At 48.5% G+C, this 19088-nt stretch overlaps 2 protein-coding genes across 3 annotated transcripts; one reads left to right on the top strand and one right to left on the bottom strand.

The window, feature by feature from the left end:
• Positions 1-241: 241 nt before the first annotated feature.
• Positions 242-5560, top strand: dla (deltaA; the record flags this gene model as incomplete). The annotated part of the gene is given in 11 exon segments (XM_079279538.1): positions 242-295; positions 456-758; positions 1068-1128; positions 1223-1480; positions 2349-2409; positions 2523-2653; positions 3262-3431; positions 3609-3825; positions 3909-4699; positions 4703-4903; positions 5004-5560. Coding segments are annotated over 11 exon segments (2253 nt in total). The 3' UTR covers positions 5010-5560.
• Positions 5561-11347: 5787 nt separating this feature from the next.
• Positions 11348-17922, bottom strand: zbtb45 (zinc finger and BTB domain containing 45; the record flags this gene model as incomplete). 2 transcript variants are annotated; one of them, XM_079277799.1, is made up of 6 exons in its annotated part: positions 17786-17922; positions 15456-16755; positions 14974-15105; positions 13083-13223; positions 11973-12240; positions 11348-11760 (listed from the first exon to the last, which is right to left on the bottom strand). In XM_079277799.1, the coding sequence occupies exons 2-6, from the start codon at positions 16488-16490 to the stop codon at positions 11348-11350; spliced, it is 1989 nt and encodes a 662-aa protein (XP_079133925.1). In that variant the 5' UTR covers positions 16491-16755; positions 17786-17922. The 2 variants fall into 2 exon arrangements, with proteins under 2 accessions (XP_079133925.1, XP_079133926.1); XM_079277800.1 differs by having other exon boundaries at positions 15456-16752; positions 17786-17912.
• Positions 17923-19088: the final 1166 nt, after the last annotated feature.

The raw sequence follows: 19088 nt of genomic DNA, 5'->3' as shown, positions 1-19088 counted from the left end.
TTCTTTTTCTTTTCTTTTTTAAGGTTTGGGATTTATCCTCTTTTTTTGTTCCTCGGGACATGAGAGCGGCGTGGCTGACAGCGGCAGCAGTTGACGAGAACAAACAACCCCGCGAGGCGACAGAAACGTGCTCGATGCATCTTCCCCAGCGGGCTTGAAGAGGAGGAGGCACCCTGAGGACAAGCCGAGCCCCGAGACTTTCTACTCGATTTATTTAATATTTATTATGTATTTATTTAATATGGGGCGCGTCATCCTGCTGACTCTCGCCGTCATGTCCATGTTGCTGTGCCAGGTAAGAAACCGATTATCTATTTTATCCCGAACAATGAACCATCAACCCATCCTCCTCTCCCCCCCATCCTCCTCTCCTCCGCTCCCACCACAACACACACATACGCGGTATAGCCTATTGAGTGTGAAGATGGTGATAATAAGCTGCTTTTCCAACGCAGGGCTTTTGTTCGGGAGTTTTCGAGCTGAAGTTGCAGGAGTTCCTAAACAAGAAGGGGGTTCAGGGCAACAAGAACTGCTGTAAGGGGGGCCTGACCTCGTCCTTCCAGCAGCAGTGCGAATGCAAGACCTTCTTCAGGATCTGTCTGAAGCACTACCAGCCCAACGCCTCCCCGGAGCCCCCGTGCACCTACGGCGGCGCCGTGACGCCCGTGCTCGGATCCAACTCGTTCCAGGTCCCCGATGTCATCCCGGAGAGCTCGTTCAGCAACCCCATCAGGATTAACTTCGGCTTCACGTGGCCGGTAAGTACGGCCGTCCTGTGTGTCCATTTGGAAGTGAACATCAGCGAAATCGCGCCATTTTTTTGAGAGAGGGGAGGGGAGGGGAGGGGGTGTAAATCCGTGCGTAAAAAACGCGCTGCGGCACGATTTCTGACCACAAAATTCAGGGTTGGAGAGCGCAGAGTTTTGTGAGGGATTTGGTGTCACCGGATCAGGTTAGGCGGTTTGCATCCAGCACAGTGCGCGCATAGAAGAACCGCCGCGGGCTGCATGTTATCGCCCACATCTCTCCGCTGGCCACCTGTCTCATGAAGCCATTTGTCTTCCCAGGGGACCTTCTCGCTCATCATCGAGGCATTACACACCGACTCCAAAGACGACCTCTCCACAGGTATGGAAACAAACAGCCTCCCCCCCATTTTCTCAATATTTTATCACATTCACGCACCTCCTTAACCAGCCCGCATCCCACATGTGCACTCCAGATAATCCAGACCGCGTCGTCAGCACCATGACCACCCAGAGGCACCTGACGGTGGGCGAGGAATGGTCCCAGGACCTGCACACCGGCGGGAATACGGAGCTGAGGTACTCGTACCGCTTCGTGTGCGACGAGCACTACTACGGGGACGGCTGCTCGGTGTTCTGCCGGCCGAGGGACGACGCCTTCGGCCACTTCACATGCGGGGAGCGCGGGGAGATCGTGTGCGACTCCGGGTGGAAGGGACATTACTGCACTGAACGTGAGTAACAAAAAAAACGTCCATAATGCGTCATGGGAGCGTGTGCACGTGCGAGTTGCTGGGGAAAATATATATTTTAAGACGCAATAAGCGTTCATAGAAGACACGTTGTAACACAAAGAGCGCGTGAGACCATCGTTGTTTGTTGTTAGTGTAGAAAATGTATAAAAAAAGTTAATTTCTGTGTCGGGACTGGACTCAGATCCTCTGAGTGCCGTTAGAAGGCAACTTGTGCGTAAACACCACGCGCACCCCCTCCTTCTCCTCCCTCAGACGCGCACACACACACACGACCACTTGATTTATTCTAAGGAAAGTTTTTTGGGGAATAATCTCACGCGTGCCATAAATTTACATGCTACCTTCCGATTGGTTGCTCCGGGAGTGGGCCCGGGCGCTGATTGGCCGAGGCGGGGGAGGTATTGTTTGAAGTGGGCAGCTGCCGGCAGAGAGGAGACAATGGAGCAGCTGTCGCGCACTGGCAACACACTCGCCAGCTGTCCACTCTTATCTGCCCCAATCCGAGACATTAAGGGGAGTGTGTGTGTGTGTGTGTGTGTGTGTGTGTGCACAGAATGAATAAAAGAGTTTTGACCCGCAGCGAAGAAGAAAAAAAGAGAGGGTGGTGGGGTGGGTTTTGAGGGGGTTCACACACTCCCTCCTTTGTCTCAGCACTATGTTAAGCAGAACATTCTTCCACGGTGATAAGGAGAGTTTTAAGGTAACAGCGAATGGCTTTAGGAGCCCCCCCCCCTTTCCTTTCTTTAATTATAATGCTGAGATGTGATGCGTTTTTACGTCTTCAGCAGCAAACTAAAGAATCGGACTTTCGTGTCCTAATAAAAGTCTCCTCTCTCCTCCTCCCCAGCGATCTGTCTGCCCGGCTGCGACGACGAACACGGCTTCTGCGAGAAACCCGGAGAGTGCAAGTAAGTGTCCTCGCTTCGTTCATCATTAATTCAGTGGGGGGCGCATGGAGGTAACGTGAGTGGACTGACCGGTGCCTCCCCCCCCCCCCCTCTTCCTAATTGGACAACAACAGGTGCAGAGTGGGATTCAAAGGCCGCTACTGCGACGAGTGCATCCGCTACCCGGGCTGCCTCCACGGGACCTGCCAGCAGCCCTGGCAGTGCAACTGTCAGGAGGGCTGGGGGGGGCTCTTCTGCAACCAAGGTGAGGAGAGAGAGTGATGAGAGTAACGAGTGATGAGGAAAGACAGGAAGGAACCAGAGAGATTTACTGCTGGAAAGACGTCTCGGTGTTAAAGTTAGGTTAAACAAAGTTAATACAACTCTCGTTACATCAGCATTTGATGGCTTTATGTCAATGTGAAGCCCAAACTACATTTGGAAGAATTTAAATGACTTGAAAACATAAAAACCAGATTCTTCCACCAAAGTTTGCCTCGGCGTCTTTTGACCCGGCAACCTCAGTTGTAAAATCACCGAAGCCATGCTGACTGCTAGGACAGTGTTAGGGGACGGAAAGTGGACAAAGAGTCCACGCTTTAACAATCGGCACAAGATCTGTCATCTTATAAAAGTCTGTAAACGGACAAGAGACGGGAGAGGAACGAGACGAGGCGCCGCCATAGCGACGCCGTGGTGAAGAAACAACAGAGCGGCGAGAACAAAAGGAAACAAAAACAAGAAGAAGAAGAGAAGAAAGAGTCAAGTGTGCCAGAGGACAGAAAGACATTCTTCTTCTGCTGCTGTTGTGCTGCCATGTGTCGTGTGCTGTGACTAAAAAAACCACATGTGCCGCTGTGTCTCTCTCTCCAGATCTCAACTACTGCACTCACCACAAGCCCTGCATGAACGGAGCTACTTGTAGCAACACCGGCCAGGGCAGCTACACCTGTACCTGCAGGCCCGGCTTCACCGGGGCCAGCTGTGAAATGCATGTCAACGAATGCGCCGGGAACCCCTGTCGCAACGGGGGCAGCTGCGCGGTAAGTGTGAAGAGTTTGGTCTTTTCTTCGAAGAATTTGGAAAGAGAATGGAGACAAACGAGCAGGAGAACAACCCAACGGGTGCAGCGTGTTGAGATTCAAAAGTTTGAAGCAGCTGTGAGATCCTCATGTCGAGCTTGTTCTATCCCCCCCCCCCCCCCCCCCCCCCCATCACAGGATTTGGAAAACACTCACACCTGCACCTGCCCGCACGGCTTTTATGGCAACAACTGCGAGCTGAGTGCCATGACGTGTGCCGACGGGCCCTGCTCCAACGGCGGCCGCTGCGCCGACAACCACGACGGCGGCTACTTCTGCCAGTGCCCCACCGGGTACGCCGGGTTCAACTGCGAGAAGAAGATCGACCACTGCACCTCGGGCCCCTGCTCCAACGGTAAGAGCCGCCGGCCTTCATCGGTGTCATCGCTCACAGTTTTCTCTGGCGCCTTCACTCCTCATCTCTGTGGGGTTTTTTAGGTGCCCACTGCGTGGATCTCGTCAACTCGTACCTGTGTCAGTGTCCGGACGGTTTCACCGGCATGAACTGCGACCACACCGGGGACGAGTGCTCCGTGTACCCGTGCCAAAACAGCGGGACGTGCCAGGAAGGTCCCGACGGTTACACCTGCAGCTGTCCGCCGGGTTACACCGGCCGCAACTGCAGCTCGCCCATCAGCCGCTGCGAACACAACCCTTGCCACAACGGCGCCACCTGCCACGAGAGGAACAGCCGCTACGTCTGCGCGTGCGTTCCCGGCTACGGCGGCAGAAACTGCCAGTTCCTGCTTCCGGAGCACGCAGCAATCCGCGGGTCAGAGGTGCCCTGGATGGCCGTGGGGTCCGGCATGGCCCTGGTGCTGCTGCTGCTGGCGGGGTGCGCCGTGCTTGTTGGATTTTTCCGATCGAAAGTCCAGCGCGACGGTCCGGTAGAAAGCGTTGGCGAGGGAGAGACAATAAACAACCTGACTAATAACTGCCACCGCAGTGACAGGGACTTGGCGGTCAGCGTGATGCCGACGCCGGGCGTCAAAAATATCAACAAGAAGATGGACTTCTGCGGCGATCCCGACGAAGGATCCCCACCGGGGAGGAGCAGCTACAAGACTCGCCATCTGCCCGCCGACTACAACCTCGTACACGAGGTCAGCTACGAGCAGGCGGCTAAAGAGGCCCTGCTGGAGGCGGCGAGGACAAGCGCCTGCGAGGACAAGTGCCAATCCGTGGACTCGTTTGAGTTCGAGGAGAAACGCAGCAAACGTTTAAAATGGTAAATATCTCTTCCGGCCTCTCAAATGAACGGCAGCAGTGTCGCTGTCGGGATGATACAACTTAACGGCGTGTTTCTTTCTTTTCTTTCCCAAAGCGATGCGTCACAAAAGAAAGCCCCAGAAATGTCTGCATGTGCGGACACCAAGTACAAATCTGTGTTTGTGATGTCGGAGGAAAAGGACGAATGTATAATTGCAACTGAGGTGAGCTTTTGCACGTTTTTTCCTTTCAGTGTAAGAAGGTGTCCGTCTGTGGTCATTTCGCCAACAAACGCTCATCTGTGTGTTGTTTGTGTGTCTCCAGGTGTAAGGAGCCACCAGTGGGCTGCCCGTTGCTCATTTGCTCTATGGGAGAGTTTTTATACTCCTTCAGATGCTGCTCTAACCCGAGGGGGAGGTGTCCCGCCTTGAGACTGCTGCTGATACTGAGACGTTTAACTGATATTCAGAGTGAGCTGGTTCTCTACTGGAAAATAAGCGCAGGCAGCGGCGGCCTGTGGGATACGAACTGGCGGGGTCAAAATAAAGAAATGAATAAAAAGAGTTTTACGGTTGAAACTGCCACTTAGCTTTCTGTGCTGCCTTTTAGAGGGGGAGTAAACAAATGAAATATGAACGGGCACAGTCTCGTAGCGATAACGTGCGGCGCTGCGGTTGTTTTGCAACATTTGCACCTCGGGCCTTTTCTCTAACCCACACGCCGCTGCTGAGCGCAGGAACTGCATCGAACGGTGGATGTTTGGCCATACTGGCCTGTTCTTCACGAGGCTGTGCACCCATCACTGCGCCTGTGAGGACTGTATGTATACTTGATCAGAAGTGCGTTTCCCCCCCCCCCCCCAGCCCTCCAAACCATTTATGACATAGTGTTGTTCTTTTTTTTGTTTGTTTCTTTTTGGGACATGAAAACTTTGTCTTAATTAAATAAAATGAAATAAATGTTGCTTTTTTTTTATACAGATTGTCCTTTTGTAAAATAAAGAAGAAAAAAAACAGGAAAAAAGTTTAAAATTATGATTTAATTTAAGTTAATTTAATGATTTTGTGTTATTTTTATTTTGTATTGTATATTTGTGATGTTTGTTGTGATTATTTAAGTTTTTGTTAAATGATATTTGCAAAGGCACTTCAGGTCAATGGGACTTTGTTTTGAAGAAAATGTTATTTAAGAGGGATTGTACTGTACAAAGTGTTATGTTGCCGTCTCCTTTGCCGTTTTTGAATGAAGGAATTAGCCAAGACTATTTTTCCAAATAAATATTGCTAAATGTGAAATTTTAAATTGCGTCCAAACTCTTTTTGTCCGTCTGCGAGCACTCTGAGAAACACTTCGTTCGTGGGTCTGTGAGCAAAGTTAAGCGGTAACATCTGCTGTCTTCCCCTGGCGGCCCCGTCGTGGGCTTTTCTATGCCCTCGCTGTTGTCTACTGCCAGGAGTTGAAAGTGTCTCCCTGGAGACGGGAGACGGGGCCTATTCATGAAAAAACAACAACAATGTCCCTGCGCTAGATTTACTCTCCTATTTCTCCTGCTAAAGAACGAGTTAGGTCATTCATGCTCTACGGTTCGGATCAATGTGGCGTGACGCCTACTGGACATCCAACACTTTCTGGTTCCACTTTCTCTCTCCAACATCTGAAGCTGTTTCACTGCAGTAAAGTTTGTCACATCTGAGCATCACGTCAGAGGGAAAACTAACTTTAAAATGGCCATTTTCTCCCCAACTACCTCTTTAAATTCCCCTCAGTTCTCTCTCTTAATTGCCCCACAAAGACGCCGATTGTATTTAGACACAAATAACTGTAAATCACCAGCCGCGGTAGAGCCGGCCTCTGAAGGGGTTTACAACCCCACGGCATTATGGGAACAGACTTCAGCAGACAATGATGGAATTGACAATGGGGCACACAAAAGGCCACCCTTGGGAGAGCCTGCGTGTCCCTCGGCATGCTGGGAGAAAAGAGAGCAACGGGAACAGATGTTGTCGAGTAACAGATGCCTTCTGGCCAGAGTTCAGCCTCGACCAGCCGGGCCTTCAAAGGCCGAGCTGCTGCGAGGACAGACGGCTTTCACGCCGGCTTCATGAGAAACCTGTTGTTGGTGTTGAGTGATGGAAGAGAGACGAGATCACCTCAGAGGACTTTTGTGTTGCGTGATGAACACAGACAAAAGAAACTACAGTATCGCTGCGGGAACACAGAAAGCAACAATTTGAGAAAAGGAAAGATATTTCTCACATTTGAAAGAAGCTTTTAAACCCAAAAACAGCCGCGCAAACGTCACAAAGAGCGACCGTCTCATAAAAATACAGTCTCAAGTTGTTTTGTTGCGATGGCTAAAACAACATATTGACAAAAGCTGCAAAATAACTGTCAGAATATGGTGTAAAATATGTCCACGACAATTTCTTTTGACTGAATTGATTTGCTTGTTTTGTCCGACCACCGGTTTAACATTTACGACAGCTGGCTGGCTGGCTAGCTGGCTAGCTAGCTCATCCCGCCCTTGTTTTTAATGCTACGTCTGCCCGCCTCGCTGGAGAAAGACGAGCTAACGTTAGCGAGCTAACCAGCCACCCGTCTCCGAAGTCCGCTCTCTTTCCCGCCGAACTGCGACACTTCATGGCCCCACTGACGCGGTTTCTCCGTAACCACCAACGGCAAACTGAAGTATCTTCACAATGTGGTGCGGCTACTTTAAACATCAATAAATCTAAATTCTTCTTCCACCGACGCGTCACACAAACAAACACACACAACCGGTGGTTTCAAATAAGCAACATTTTGACTTAAATCAGGCAAAATGTGATCAACTAATAAATAAAGGAGAATTTGGTCAAACTTAAGGTGGAAACAGTTTGTGACAGTTGACGGTTTGAGGTTCAATAAGTATTTAGTCTGAGTGACAGGACTACTGAGGCACGACTCGCACACACAGGCCCGGTCTTCTATACTTGTGAGGACACTCATTGACATGTCTAAGCCTTAAAGCTAATTCTGGTCTGAACCCTCAAACTGAAACCTCTGAAGTCCCAAAGGGAGCAGCGCGTCCTCACTCTCAAATCTAAATTGTTCTCACAAAGATAGATGCACAAGTAAACACACACAAAAGAATAAAACATAAAATACAAAGTCCAGTCTGTGACGAGGGGCTGGCTTGGAGCCATAGAAGACTTTTTATTTGGAGAAAGAAATCTTTGAAATCACTCATTTTTAAAATTCAATTAATTCATCGAGTACGACATCTAAGTTCTCAGAAAAAGTTAAAATCATGCCTTTAGTCTTTTTATACATAAAAGATGTGGTTTTACGATGACAGGTGATTTTTCTTTTTTTATTATAAAATGACAGTTTCTTCTTCTTCTGACATATTTAACCTCTGTTAAAAGAAATATTAATGTAGAAAAAACAAGTATCAACCTCCCTCCCGTTAACACAAAAAACTAAAAAAAGGCATAACACAGTACGTTACAATGCGCTGACATGGCTTTAAAGCACACATATTACAGTACTGTACAAGGGTCCGCCTCAGACAATATGCACCAAAACCACCGGCGAGGATCGATCAACGCCGCTCACTCACCAAACCCAGACGCAGCACGCCGTCGGCAACTGAGGTAAATATTTCAGAAAAACAAAAAGCACCAAAAAGGTTTTGGCGTTGAATCTTTTTTACATATAGCTTATAACCAACAGTGAGTCGGAGGAACTTCAGTCCAGCTTCTCTCGAACTCTTTTGTTTTAATCGGTTTTCCTCCACAACGCGCTGCTGCTGCCCGCTCAGAGTAACGAAGCAGCTTTCTTCCACTTTTAAAAACGGGACATTTAATGTCAATATTTATGTCTTTTTTTAATCGTGAAATCCAGACGAAAAGGATTTTTTTTTTTTTTTTTTTTTGCCGGATTCACTCTTTTAAATGAAAATACGTCTCGATTAAAGTGATGTTTTGGTCAAATCGTGTCAATTAGAAGGGTCTCACGAAGCTTAAGTAAACTACCGAGTATCATTATAATGCTTCGACTTACAAACATTTCGGGAAATGAGCAGAAAGCCGGCACACACGAGGTCTCTTCAAGATCACCTTTTAGGTGGAAGAAAGAAAAGGGGAAACAACCTCAGGCCAAACACTTTAGAGGACGACGTCGTCTAGATCTAAGGAACATGATGTGCAAACTGAATTGTGCATAGAGATCAAATTGTAATAAATATTAAAGTGATAATTAACATTATCACCAGTTTGACTTTGTCAAGACTTGTAGGGGGTGATTGTACATTTTCATGATTAATTTAGTTTGACTAAAACGTTTCGTTCTTTATATAGTGCTGCAAGAAAAGCTGTTGTTGGTTTTTTTTAAGCAACAGACACTTCCTGTTTGTTATTAGCCAGAGCCCCGAGAGACAAACAACCAAACGCGCAATAAGAACCCTGATAGAAATCATTGACTTGTCAGTTATTCGACGTCCTCTGAACGGCTCTTTCACTTTAAAAGGTTTCTTTTTAGGGTTTCTTTAAATGTTCTGCATCAAAGAATCACATGAGCAACAAATAACAAAACTGAGCGTCATAGCGATGTACAGGAATTTTTTTTCTTTTTCTTTTTACATAGAAGTACTTTCGTTAAAGTTTTTGAAAAAAAGTAAACGGATCTATCGTAGCTTTTAGTTGTCACTGTTTCTTCGTTTGTAGCTTAAAAGATGTGAAGCATAATGCCTGTCTTTGGACCACCGAGGTAATTGTAGGTGTGTGTGTGTGTGTGTGTGTGTGTCCGTGTGTGTAAAACATGCTGAAACGTTTCTCAAACATTTCAAAAGAGAAAATAGTGTCCCTCCGAGCCGCCGGGGGCTCGTCCTGGTTCGAGGTATATGATCCTGGGGCCGAGCAGTGCCGGCTGTGGAAAATGTTACAAAGCTGTCTGATGGATGATGAGTTTCAATCACACTGCTGTGCATCACGCCTCCTCCTCCTCCTCCTCCTCCTTCCTCCCTCCCTCCCTCTCCTCCTCCTCCTCCTCCTCCTCCCTCCCTCCCTCCTCCTCCTCCTCCTCCTCCTCCTCCCTCCCTCCCTCCTCCCTGCTGTAGTCTCACTCTGCTCAGACTACTCTCCTTCATCCAATCGTTCATCAACAACCTTCTTTGTGACCCTGGTTTGCTCATGAAAAGCGCCGGGGCTCCATTCACATTCAATTCAGTTAATTCAGGAATTCTCTTTAATGTTAAAAAGCGAAAACGGGAAAGAAACTTTAACAGCAACGAGGCTCTTAAGGTGCGTTTGAGCTGACTGGGGCAGCATTCTTTACTCTAATAATTTGACTGACGATGTTTTTAGCTACAAATGGACGACGAATGTGACAGTGAGAGAAACTCAAATCATTATTTCTTTCTCTTATTTTCTGCTTTGGGGAATGTGTTTTGCTTCGGTTAAAACATTTTCAACTCTAGCCAATGCAAATCTTTTGCCGTGAGTTTTAAGTTGTGTTCAGTTTGAGACACCTTCAAATAAAAACGGCTCAAAATTGTTTTAAAAAAGGTCTATAATAAGTGCTCTATTAGTGCTATTTATTCTATTCGGTAGGAGACGTAGTCGTCGTGACGTCACCCACTGACGTTTTGATGCCTCAAGTTCGGCGTTTTGGCCGTCGCCATCTTGGCTTTTTGCAACCAGTGAACAGGAAGTGACCATATTTGGACTGTGGAGGAGTGACGTAGAGACGCTGTATACGTCTCTGGTAGAGGTAGTGACCCGTCAATCACAGTAAGCCCCGCCCTAAAGCGTCCCCTGCTTTATGGTCTGTGTCATTTTCTCATAGACTTCTATACAACCAGAGGAGTCGCCCCCTGCTGGTCATTAGAGAGAATGCAGCTTTAACACACTTCTGCATCGGCTTCACTTTTCAGAACCGATGGTTGCCGCCTGGTCGTACCGCTTGTCAGTGTCACATTTGGCCCAGGCAGCCAATCAAGATCAAGCACAAGGCTGGTTTTACTACTTTAATACTTCCTCCCTGTTCTGATGTGGTGGGAACGGACGAAGGCAAATGCAGGCGAAAGGTTGATATTCACGTTTTTTTTAAACTACGATGAACGATATTATTTCTTTACCTCCATCGAACAGCGAGAGCTTGACGTTTGCTGCTTGATGAAAGGATGTTGGCAGTGTGTGACCCGGTGTCTCCGGTCGGTCATGTAGTGTGAAAAACCACGACTTCAAGACTCCGGCTTGCAAGACAGGAAGTTGTGTCGTGTGGAAAAAGAGCCGCAATTTGAGGACATGAAAAGTCGTGAACTTTGCGCGAGACAAGCTAACGTTAGCGTCAACACGAGCATGGGGTTTGTAAACAAACTCCACTTCCACACATTTGATTTCACGCACCTTTAGATGAGATGCTCAGCAGAACTGAACAAACTCCAAATGTTGACTTGAATTGAATGAATTGAGATTGAAGAAGACCCTGCACCCCCCTCCCCTTCCCCATCCTCACCCTTCCTTCCCCTTATTTGCCCTAACTTGCATCTCCATATTTCCCATAATCCCCCCCCCCTCCTCACCTCCACCTAGAGACCCTGTTAGGACCAAACTAGTGTTGGTTCAAAGAATGGGCTCACTAACCTCCCCCTGTACTCCCCCCCCCCCCCCCCCATCCCTCCCTCTCTAGGTGGAGGAAGCTCCGTGGCTGGGCATGTTGGCCATGCTGCCGACCATGCCGGCCGCGCCGGCCATACCTGAGGGCCCTCCCAGAGCCGGAGGACTGTGCTTGTTGGGTGAGGTCATGTCGGCTCCACGCCCCTGGCCTTGGCCCTGCGGGGCGTGGTGGGCGTGCTGCAGGGCGTGGCGCTCCAGCAAGGTGCGGTGGGTGAAGGCCCGTTGGCACACGTTGCACTGGAAGGTGCGCTCGGCCCGGTGGGTGCGCATGTGCACGTTGAGCGAGCTCTTCTGGGTGAAGCGCTTGCCGCACATGGAGCACTGGAAGGCCCTGACGCCAGTGTGCACCACCATGTGTTTGAGGAGGTAGTCGCGCAGGGAGAAGGAGCGCCAGCAGATGGAGCACTGATGAGGTTTCTGACCTGCAGGGACAAGTGTGACCAGACAGACACACGGCGGGAACGAAGACAAAGCAAAGCAGTCACTGTATCTGCATCAGTCTTTGGTATTATTAGAGATGTCCTGATAAGTTCTACTGACGATCGTTATCCGCATTCATGTGTTTCTAGTCTCTGATAATGTCACATTGTAAACAACCAATCAGTGTTCAGACCAACAGGTGGAGAGCTCTCACCGGAGTGGATGAACATGTGCTTGCTGTAGTTCTTCCTGGAACGTAAAGATTTGCCACAGTGCGTGCAGTCGAACGAGGTCTCGGATCCCTGGGAGGAAGGGGAGGGGCCTGTGGAGGAGGCGGAGGGAGGCGGGGCCGGGGTCATCGGCGCCGGAGGCGGAGCCTGCTGAGCGGGCTCGGTCCCCGCCATGCTGTCAATCCCACCCATGGGCCCGCCCACATAGAAAGGAGCTGGCTGCGATTGGCTCACTGGGTACTGGAAGAGAAGCTGAGGACGAAAAACAATGAAATATCTCTCTTTACTAGAATATACGTGACAATGAACTACGGATCTTTGTGTACACGTTTGAGTAATAATACGAGTAGAATATGTTTATTGCGTCATGTAACTCTGTTGTTTGCTCGGCATGTATTTGTTCTGTGAAAGCCTTTACACAGTCCGTTATTTAAATTAAAGAACATTTACATTATTTTAAAAGTAAAACCTTATGTTGTTTCAAATTCTGACAATTTACCTTCAACTCTTGCGAAGACTTTTTTATGAGACATTCTTCTTAGATTTCTTTCATGAAACGTATTTTTTAAAATCTTTGTTGGGAAGATGATTAAAAGCATTCCAGATGATTTTGATCCTTTTTGTAATCCTTCAGTGATCCATTTCCTAAAAAATGTAACTTATGAAGTGAACGTTCTATTCATTCTCCACATTCAATCACTGCGTATTCTATTGGCACGATAAAACAAGATACCTGAGAATGATCTGACATTGTGTCGCTTTAATTAAACTTATTTTGTATTCTTAAAGTCCAAAAAAAACAACAAGTCACATTTGGTCAAATTAAGAGACTTTCTTGGAATGTTGTCCCGGCATAAACACATGTATCCTTGAGAAATAAATAATAATAATAAAATAAATAAATAAAAGTGAGCACCCAGAGCAATTCAAAAGTGTGTCGGTGTCAAGAATAGTTTGTTGGTTTGTTTTCCAGCTGCAACTCTCTGCAGCCGTCACTCTGGTGCCGACTTTGACGAGACGTTTTGACATTTGGTAATTGCAGTGCAGCTTAAACGTAATCCCGGCGTTTGATACGAGCCGCTGAGCACACCGACCTGGTTGTTGATGGACTGCGTGGTCGGAGGCGGAGTCAGAGGCTTGTTGACCCTCCCTCTGGGGTTGAACGCCATGGCCTGAGGCGGCTCGCTCTGGGGCCAGAAACTCTCCGAAAACACACCCTGCTCGTCATAGAAGTCCTGAAATATCACACACACACACACGCACACGCACACGATTAAAAAGGTCCCGGCAGCCATTTCTCAGCTCGGAAAGAACTCAGACACCCGTTTTCCGTGGCTTCAGCTCAGCTGAGAGGAGACACGTACAACCCTGTGCATTTAAAGTCTGTTGGTGCTCAGGTTCAGTTCATCTTCAACGCTTACCTGCTCCATATGTGGAGATCCTGCCTGTCTCTGTGCAGAAAGAAACCAACGTTTAGTTCTGCACTGTGTCTCCTCTCCTGTGCAAATACCTACAGACCACATCCTTTTTTCTTTTTTTTTAACCCCCAATCCTACAAGTGCACGAGTGCATACATTGGAAAGATGAACTGTCACAGAGCGGTCCGACCCGTCGAGTTACATTACTGTCAAAAGAGCAGCGTGAGATCACATGAGAACACCGGCAGGGTGGAGCTCGTCTAACGTAAAGGAGCAGGAAGGCTGGTGGAGTTTAACCAGCCACGTAGCAGAAGGCAGTATAATCTCATGTACGTCACAATAGTGAGATGCATGATGTCTTTTCTGGAAATGTATGGGGAAAGCAGAAAAATAAAAGAAAGAAAAGCGTCTGTTTTTGGTTTAATTGACAACATTAAAAACCCATAAACTCACTTCGTCGTGCTAATATAAAGCTATGAATCCGATTTACAACAAACCCGGATGCTCCTCCTGAAAGAAGGCAATCAGAAAAGAAGTACGAGTTCAGCATTTGTAGATTTTGACGGATAGGTGGCACCAGGAGGCGGAGTTGTCACCTTTCCACACGTCATTAACAGCTCAACATCGAGATCCACGCATCCCCCATCGCGTTCGGCAAGCATGTGAACTGTAGATTATTTACACAGTTTAACAATCACAGTGTGAAATAAAAGTTCACTGACGATCGTTCAGGCCGATATTCAGTAAAATATGCGATCAGGACGTCATCGGCATTTACGCTTTCTGTCCGCCGATCTCTGATAATGTTCAATTCCGAACAACCAATCTGTGTTGAACTCAGGAGGAGAGCTAGTGACGTTAGCAGCACCGCTAACGTTCTGTTTAGTTACATTGTGATGCGTTCAGGCTCTGTTCAGTGAAAACGAGAACTGGACGAAGGTAAATTATAACGTTCTCATGATGTGTTCACATGTAATCTGTAAAATGTAGCTTTGGTGAGAAACTTGAATAAATCCAGATGTTTTGAAGGAGATGTTTTCACAGTAATATTAAATAGAAATTACAGGTAAACGACGAGCTGTTTAACATGCGATGCTAATTAATTTCCCATAGTCTAATCCCAAAGATTAGATTATGTCGAGCAGTTGAGTTGACGCGTTGCCTCGCATCACGAACGCAACGTCGTAACCTCCCAAATTGAGCGGATTGTTGCATTTCCACTCTGGATCTGGTCCTGCAGCACTTTGTGAGAGAACTGAGAGGCAAAGAGCTGAATCCTTCTGCCGGCGTGGCAGATGTTGCTTGTGTAGTCTGCAGGGTACAGCAGGCTGCGGCATAAATCCACTCCTCCGTGTTCCCCCCCCCCCCCCCTTCACTCCCTCTACTTATTTCAGGACTTGTGACTGAAATGCTGAGAATACATTTTACACAATGAAGTCATTTTGAAAGTTTCCTTCTGAAGCATTTTTCAGTCACTCGTTACCTTAAAATCGAGGCTCAGCCGTGTTGTTCAATGCTCTGAATGTCCTGCACCAGTTTAAAGAAGTCTTTTACGAGTCAAACCCACCTGCCCGAAGCCGGCCATGGATTCCTGGGAGCCCTCCTGTCCGACCCGTCTCTGGTCCTCCAAGGTGTAGACGGACCCATCTGGGTCCTGAACCCCTTCATCTTTCACCACCACTCCTTCTCCTCCCAGCACCTACAGAGAACATTTTGGTTTTGTTGTCAAATTTAAAAGTAGTAAAGAAACGACGTTCATAGAAACAAAGCGGCAGCAGCTAAAAAGAGATCAAACCGACCCGGCTACAGGCGGCGATGACCTTCGTGACCTACAGTCAATATGCAGAAGTCCATCGAACACCAACGAGGAGATTATGGCCGAAGTTCAGACGAGAGCTTCTCAGAAACATCTCAGCGATATATACGCCAATGCAGTGCGAGAAGAGGGGAAAAGCAGCAAAAAGAAAAAGGAAAGCAAACCGTTGCAGCTCCGCATGCCTGAAAGCTGTTACCATGGCAACCCTTCCCCTTATCATCCCCCCCACCTACCTGGAGTCTTAGCGGCTGCCTCTGCTTGCGGCTGTGGCTCGCCCCCCTGTCTCTCCCCCGCTCCCTCCCGTCCAGGTCCTCCTCCTCGCTGTACCGGTCCATCCCCACCAGGTCGTCGGCGAGGTCGGTGGCGTTGCCGCCGCGGAGGCTGTCCCTGCCGATGCTGTCCACGCTGCCCACGCCGGAGCTGCAGCCCGCCGAGAGGTTCCCCGTGCTGCTGGTGCCGGCTCCGTTGGCCGTCTGCGCCAGCAGGTCTCGGAGCTTGTACCTGACGTCCTGAGTGCAGCTGGAGCTCTGCTTCATGAGGATTGCGCCGGCCCCGGAGCCCAGTCCGTCGCCGCCGCCACACATGGAGCCGGGGACCATGTCGCCCAGCGCCATCAGACTCACGGTGTTGGCCTGCTCCATCGGGCCCGGGCCGCTCTCGCTGACGCTGGCACCCCCCAACCCCCCTACCATGTTGCTAGACCCGCATTCAGCCATGAAGTTGGGGAAGTTTGCGTAACCTCCACCCCCACCAACAGAACAGCTCCCACTGCCGCCGCTGTCTCTTCCTTTCCCCCCGCCGCGCTCTTCTTGTTTTGGGAGAACTCCTCCGAGCATCCCTCCTCCTGCCGCTGCCGCCGCCGCTGCCGCTGCCGCCGTTGCCGCCGCCTTCCTCTGAGAGATGATCTGGGTGCACTCGTCGATGACGGTCTTGATCTGCAGGATGCTGGCAGCGGTGAGGATGCAGAGGGCCTGCGACTGCAGAACCACCAGCGAGCCGCTGTACATGAAATCCACCAGCTGCTTCACGGTTTCGGCAGGCACCAGCGGCGGCACGGAGATTTCAGAGTGACCCAGCAGCAGCTTGTCCTGGAAGAAGGGGCTGCCGGCTGCCAGGACGCAGGCGTGGGCGCGTAGCGACGCATCGTGTATCCGCACGGTCACGTCGCAGAAGAGGCCCTCGCGCCGCTGCGTGCGCAGGGCTTCCAGCACCGACTGGCTGGAGTTGTGGAGGTGGATGTAGTGCACGGTCTCGGTGCCGGACACCATGGCGGGAGGCGGCGAGTCGCTGGGTACCGGGTGGGAGTGGGGGTGGGGGTGGGGGTGGGGGAGTAGGTGTCTGGGGTTTTGCGTCAGCTTGAGGGATAAGGAGGACAGGAAGGGAAACGGGTACAGTGCATGGGCCACGGTGGGTCCGCGTCTCCTTCAAACAGTCATGAGTCCGATGGAGGCTTCAAGTGTGTGAGGAGCAGCCTCGGTTGCCCTGAGAGGGATGGACGTTTCCACCAGCTTCACTGTCCCCGTTACAATCCTGCTGAAATAAGTCACAATGAGAGGGAGTTAACACTAGACAGTTGTATTAAATACTATAGCAAGCAACATAAAACGACATAATCACCAGCAATTTTTGAAAGTTGATTAATTAGTAATTTATGAATCATCGATTCCCTGATTCCAGGCTGGGATGTGCTTCTTATTTGCTTTGCTCGACTACAAATTTAACATATTTGTGTTTTGGACTGCTGGTAAGACCAACAGGGAAATAGTGTTGAACGTTTTTTCACTGCTGAATTGATCCAACAAACACTCAATGGTAATAATCGCCACATTTTGCTGACTGGTTTTGTGTCTTTTCAGTCACACACAGCTGTGGCTGAAGGTGACAACCGAGAAGCTGCTAATGAACCATCAATTAAGTCGCGTGCGTGCATCATCTGGGACACCTGCTTTAGCACATATGACGTGCACGTGCGCGAGTCCCAAACAGCTCCTCGGGTCAGTTTATTTTGGCTTATTCTGCTCAGCTGGTGTCCGGTTAACGCGACACCCCAAAAAAGATATTTTTAACCGTTAACGTCACTTAAAAAAGAAAGAAAGACGCACGAGGAGTGAGGAAATAGAAGCCGTCAAGCTCATGTAACTAGGTTACCGACCGGCCGAACGTTAGCTGCACAGCAACAAGAGGTTAACGGTGACGGAGCTAACGTTAGCTTAGCGTTAGCTTGTTGACATTAGCCGCTCAGCTCGAAATCTGCACGAAATGTCCACGTTTCTACCCGCAAACTGGGCGTCAAAAGTGACCTAAAATAAAAGATGTCGAATGGAAAGTGGCAACGTGCCTGGCACGAGATAAAAGCCCCCCCCCCCCCACACACACACACACCACACTCCAACACGATGCTAACCTAGCTAAAAAATTGCATAAGAAAACAACTAGTTAAGTTAGCATGCCAGCTAACAGGCAGCCGCCACCTTTTTTCTTTCTTTCCTGCACAGAGCGCGTTAACGAGACGCGCAGGTAGTCGATCGTGTCATCGTGTGTTGGTTTAATCGTGACTACATACCTGCTGTGTGCAGTGACAGCTCGGCGCTTTTTTTTTTTTTGTTTCAGGCAGATGGATGCAGCAGGAAGAAGCCCTCAGTACAACGCAGCCCAACCTGGTGGGAGCTGGAAACAAGCACACACACTCGCAGACTCACACATGCATACTGTACAGAGAGAGGCACAAAAAAGCTGAACCGTCCGTGACATGTACATGCTGTGTCTCTCACACATTAACACACAAGAGGTTCACACCCTTTGAAACAAATAAATGAAAGAAGAAAAGTATGACGAATGCCTGCACACATTAACACGCAGACACGAGATGGGAATGCACGCAAAATGCATGCAAACGCACCTGTACACACCCACGCACACACTGCAGGAAACATACTGTAACTAAAGGTTGAAGCATGCAAACACTGGCTATTTTATACATTTGATTCAAATGTGTGTGTGTGTGTGTGTGTGACGTGGGGGAGTTGCATGAGCATAAAAGGAGAGAATTGATACAATATTTTAAATGCATTGGATGATGAGTACAAAAGCAACAATGTAAGCAAAGACAAAGATTCATATCAAACAATAATGAAACTGTTTTTTTTTTACAGATTTGAATGTTGGGTTGTGTGACTGTATTTAAAGGCAGTGTGTGCATTGATGTATCTCCTCTGTGCTGCAGCCTTGTTCCGGGTGGATCCACTTCGGTGACAGCGGCAGCAGGTCTGCGGCAGCAGGTCTGGTGAACTCGGCACAGCGAGCTTCCAAGATCAGCTTTCAAGGACTCGGAAGTGAGTACAACGCAGAGACGAGGAATGTTTGGGATGTGCAGTGAATGTTGAGTAAGAATCAAGTCGGTGCAGATCAAGGCACAAGAACGCGTCTGAGTAGATGTGCAATATGCATCTTGATCGACATAAAAACACTGAGCTCTTTTATCATCTGACATCTAAAGTCTAAATTTGTATTTGTTTTATCATAATAAGATAAAAAATGTAATGAAGAAACATTTCTTGGATCTTTATCCACCTCCATCTGACAGAGTCTCAAAGGATGAATTCTGCTTTTGCAGGCATTTAGTGGATTTTTATTTTTTTGTTGAAAGATTATATTTTGTCATTAGGTTGCCATCAAGCTTATTTCTAGATCAAATCGGCTATATTTTTATTTGCACCCAGTTATGTTATCAAAACCTTTTAATAGAACCGATAGCATCTATTGATGGGAACAATCCATACGTGATATCGTTAACAAGAAGCAGGGCCTCATGTCTGAAGAAGACGTGTGGTGGAATTCCACGAGAAAGTTATTTGGTTGCATGTAAA

This window comes from Melanostigma gelatinosum, assembly GCF_949748355.1.
Source record: "Melanostigma gelatinosum genome assembly, chromosome: 11".
Taxonomy (NCBI): Eukaryota; Metazoa; Chordata; class Actinopteri; order Perciformes; family Zoarcidae; genus Melanostigma; species Melanostigma gelatinosum.
Note: the sequence above shows the minus strand (reverse complement) of the source record. Positions and strands in the feature narration are given on the sequence as shown.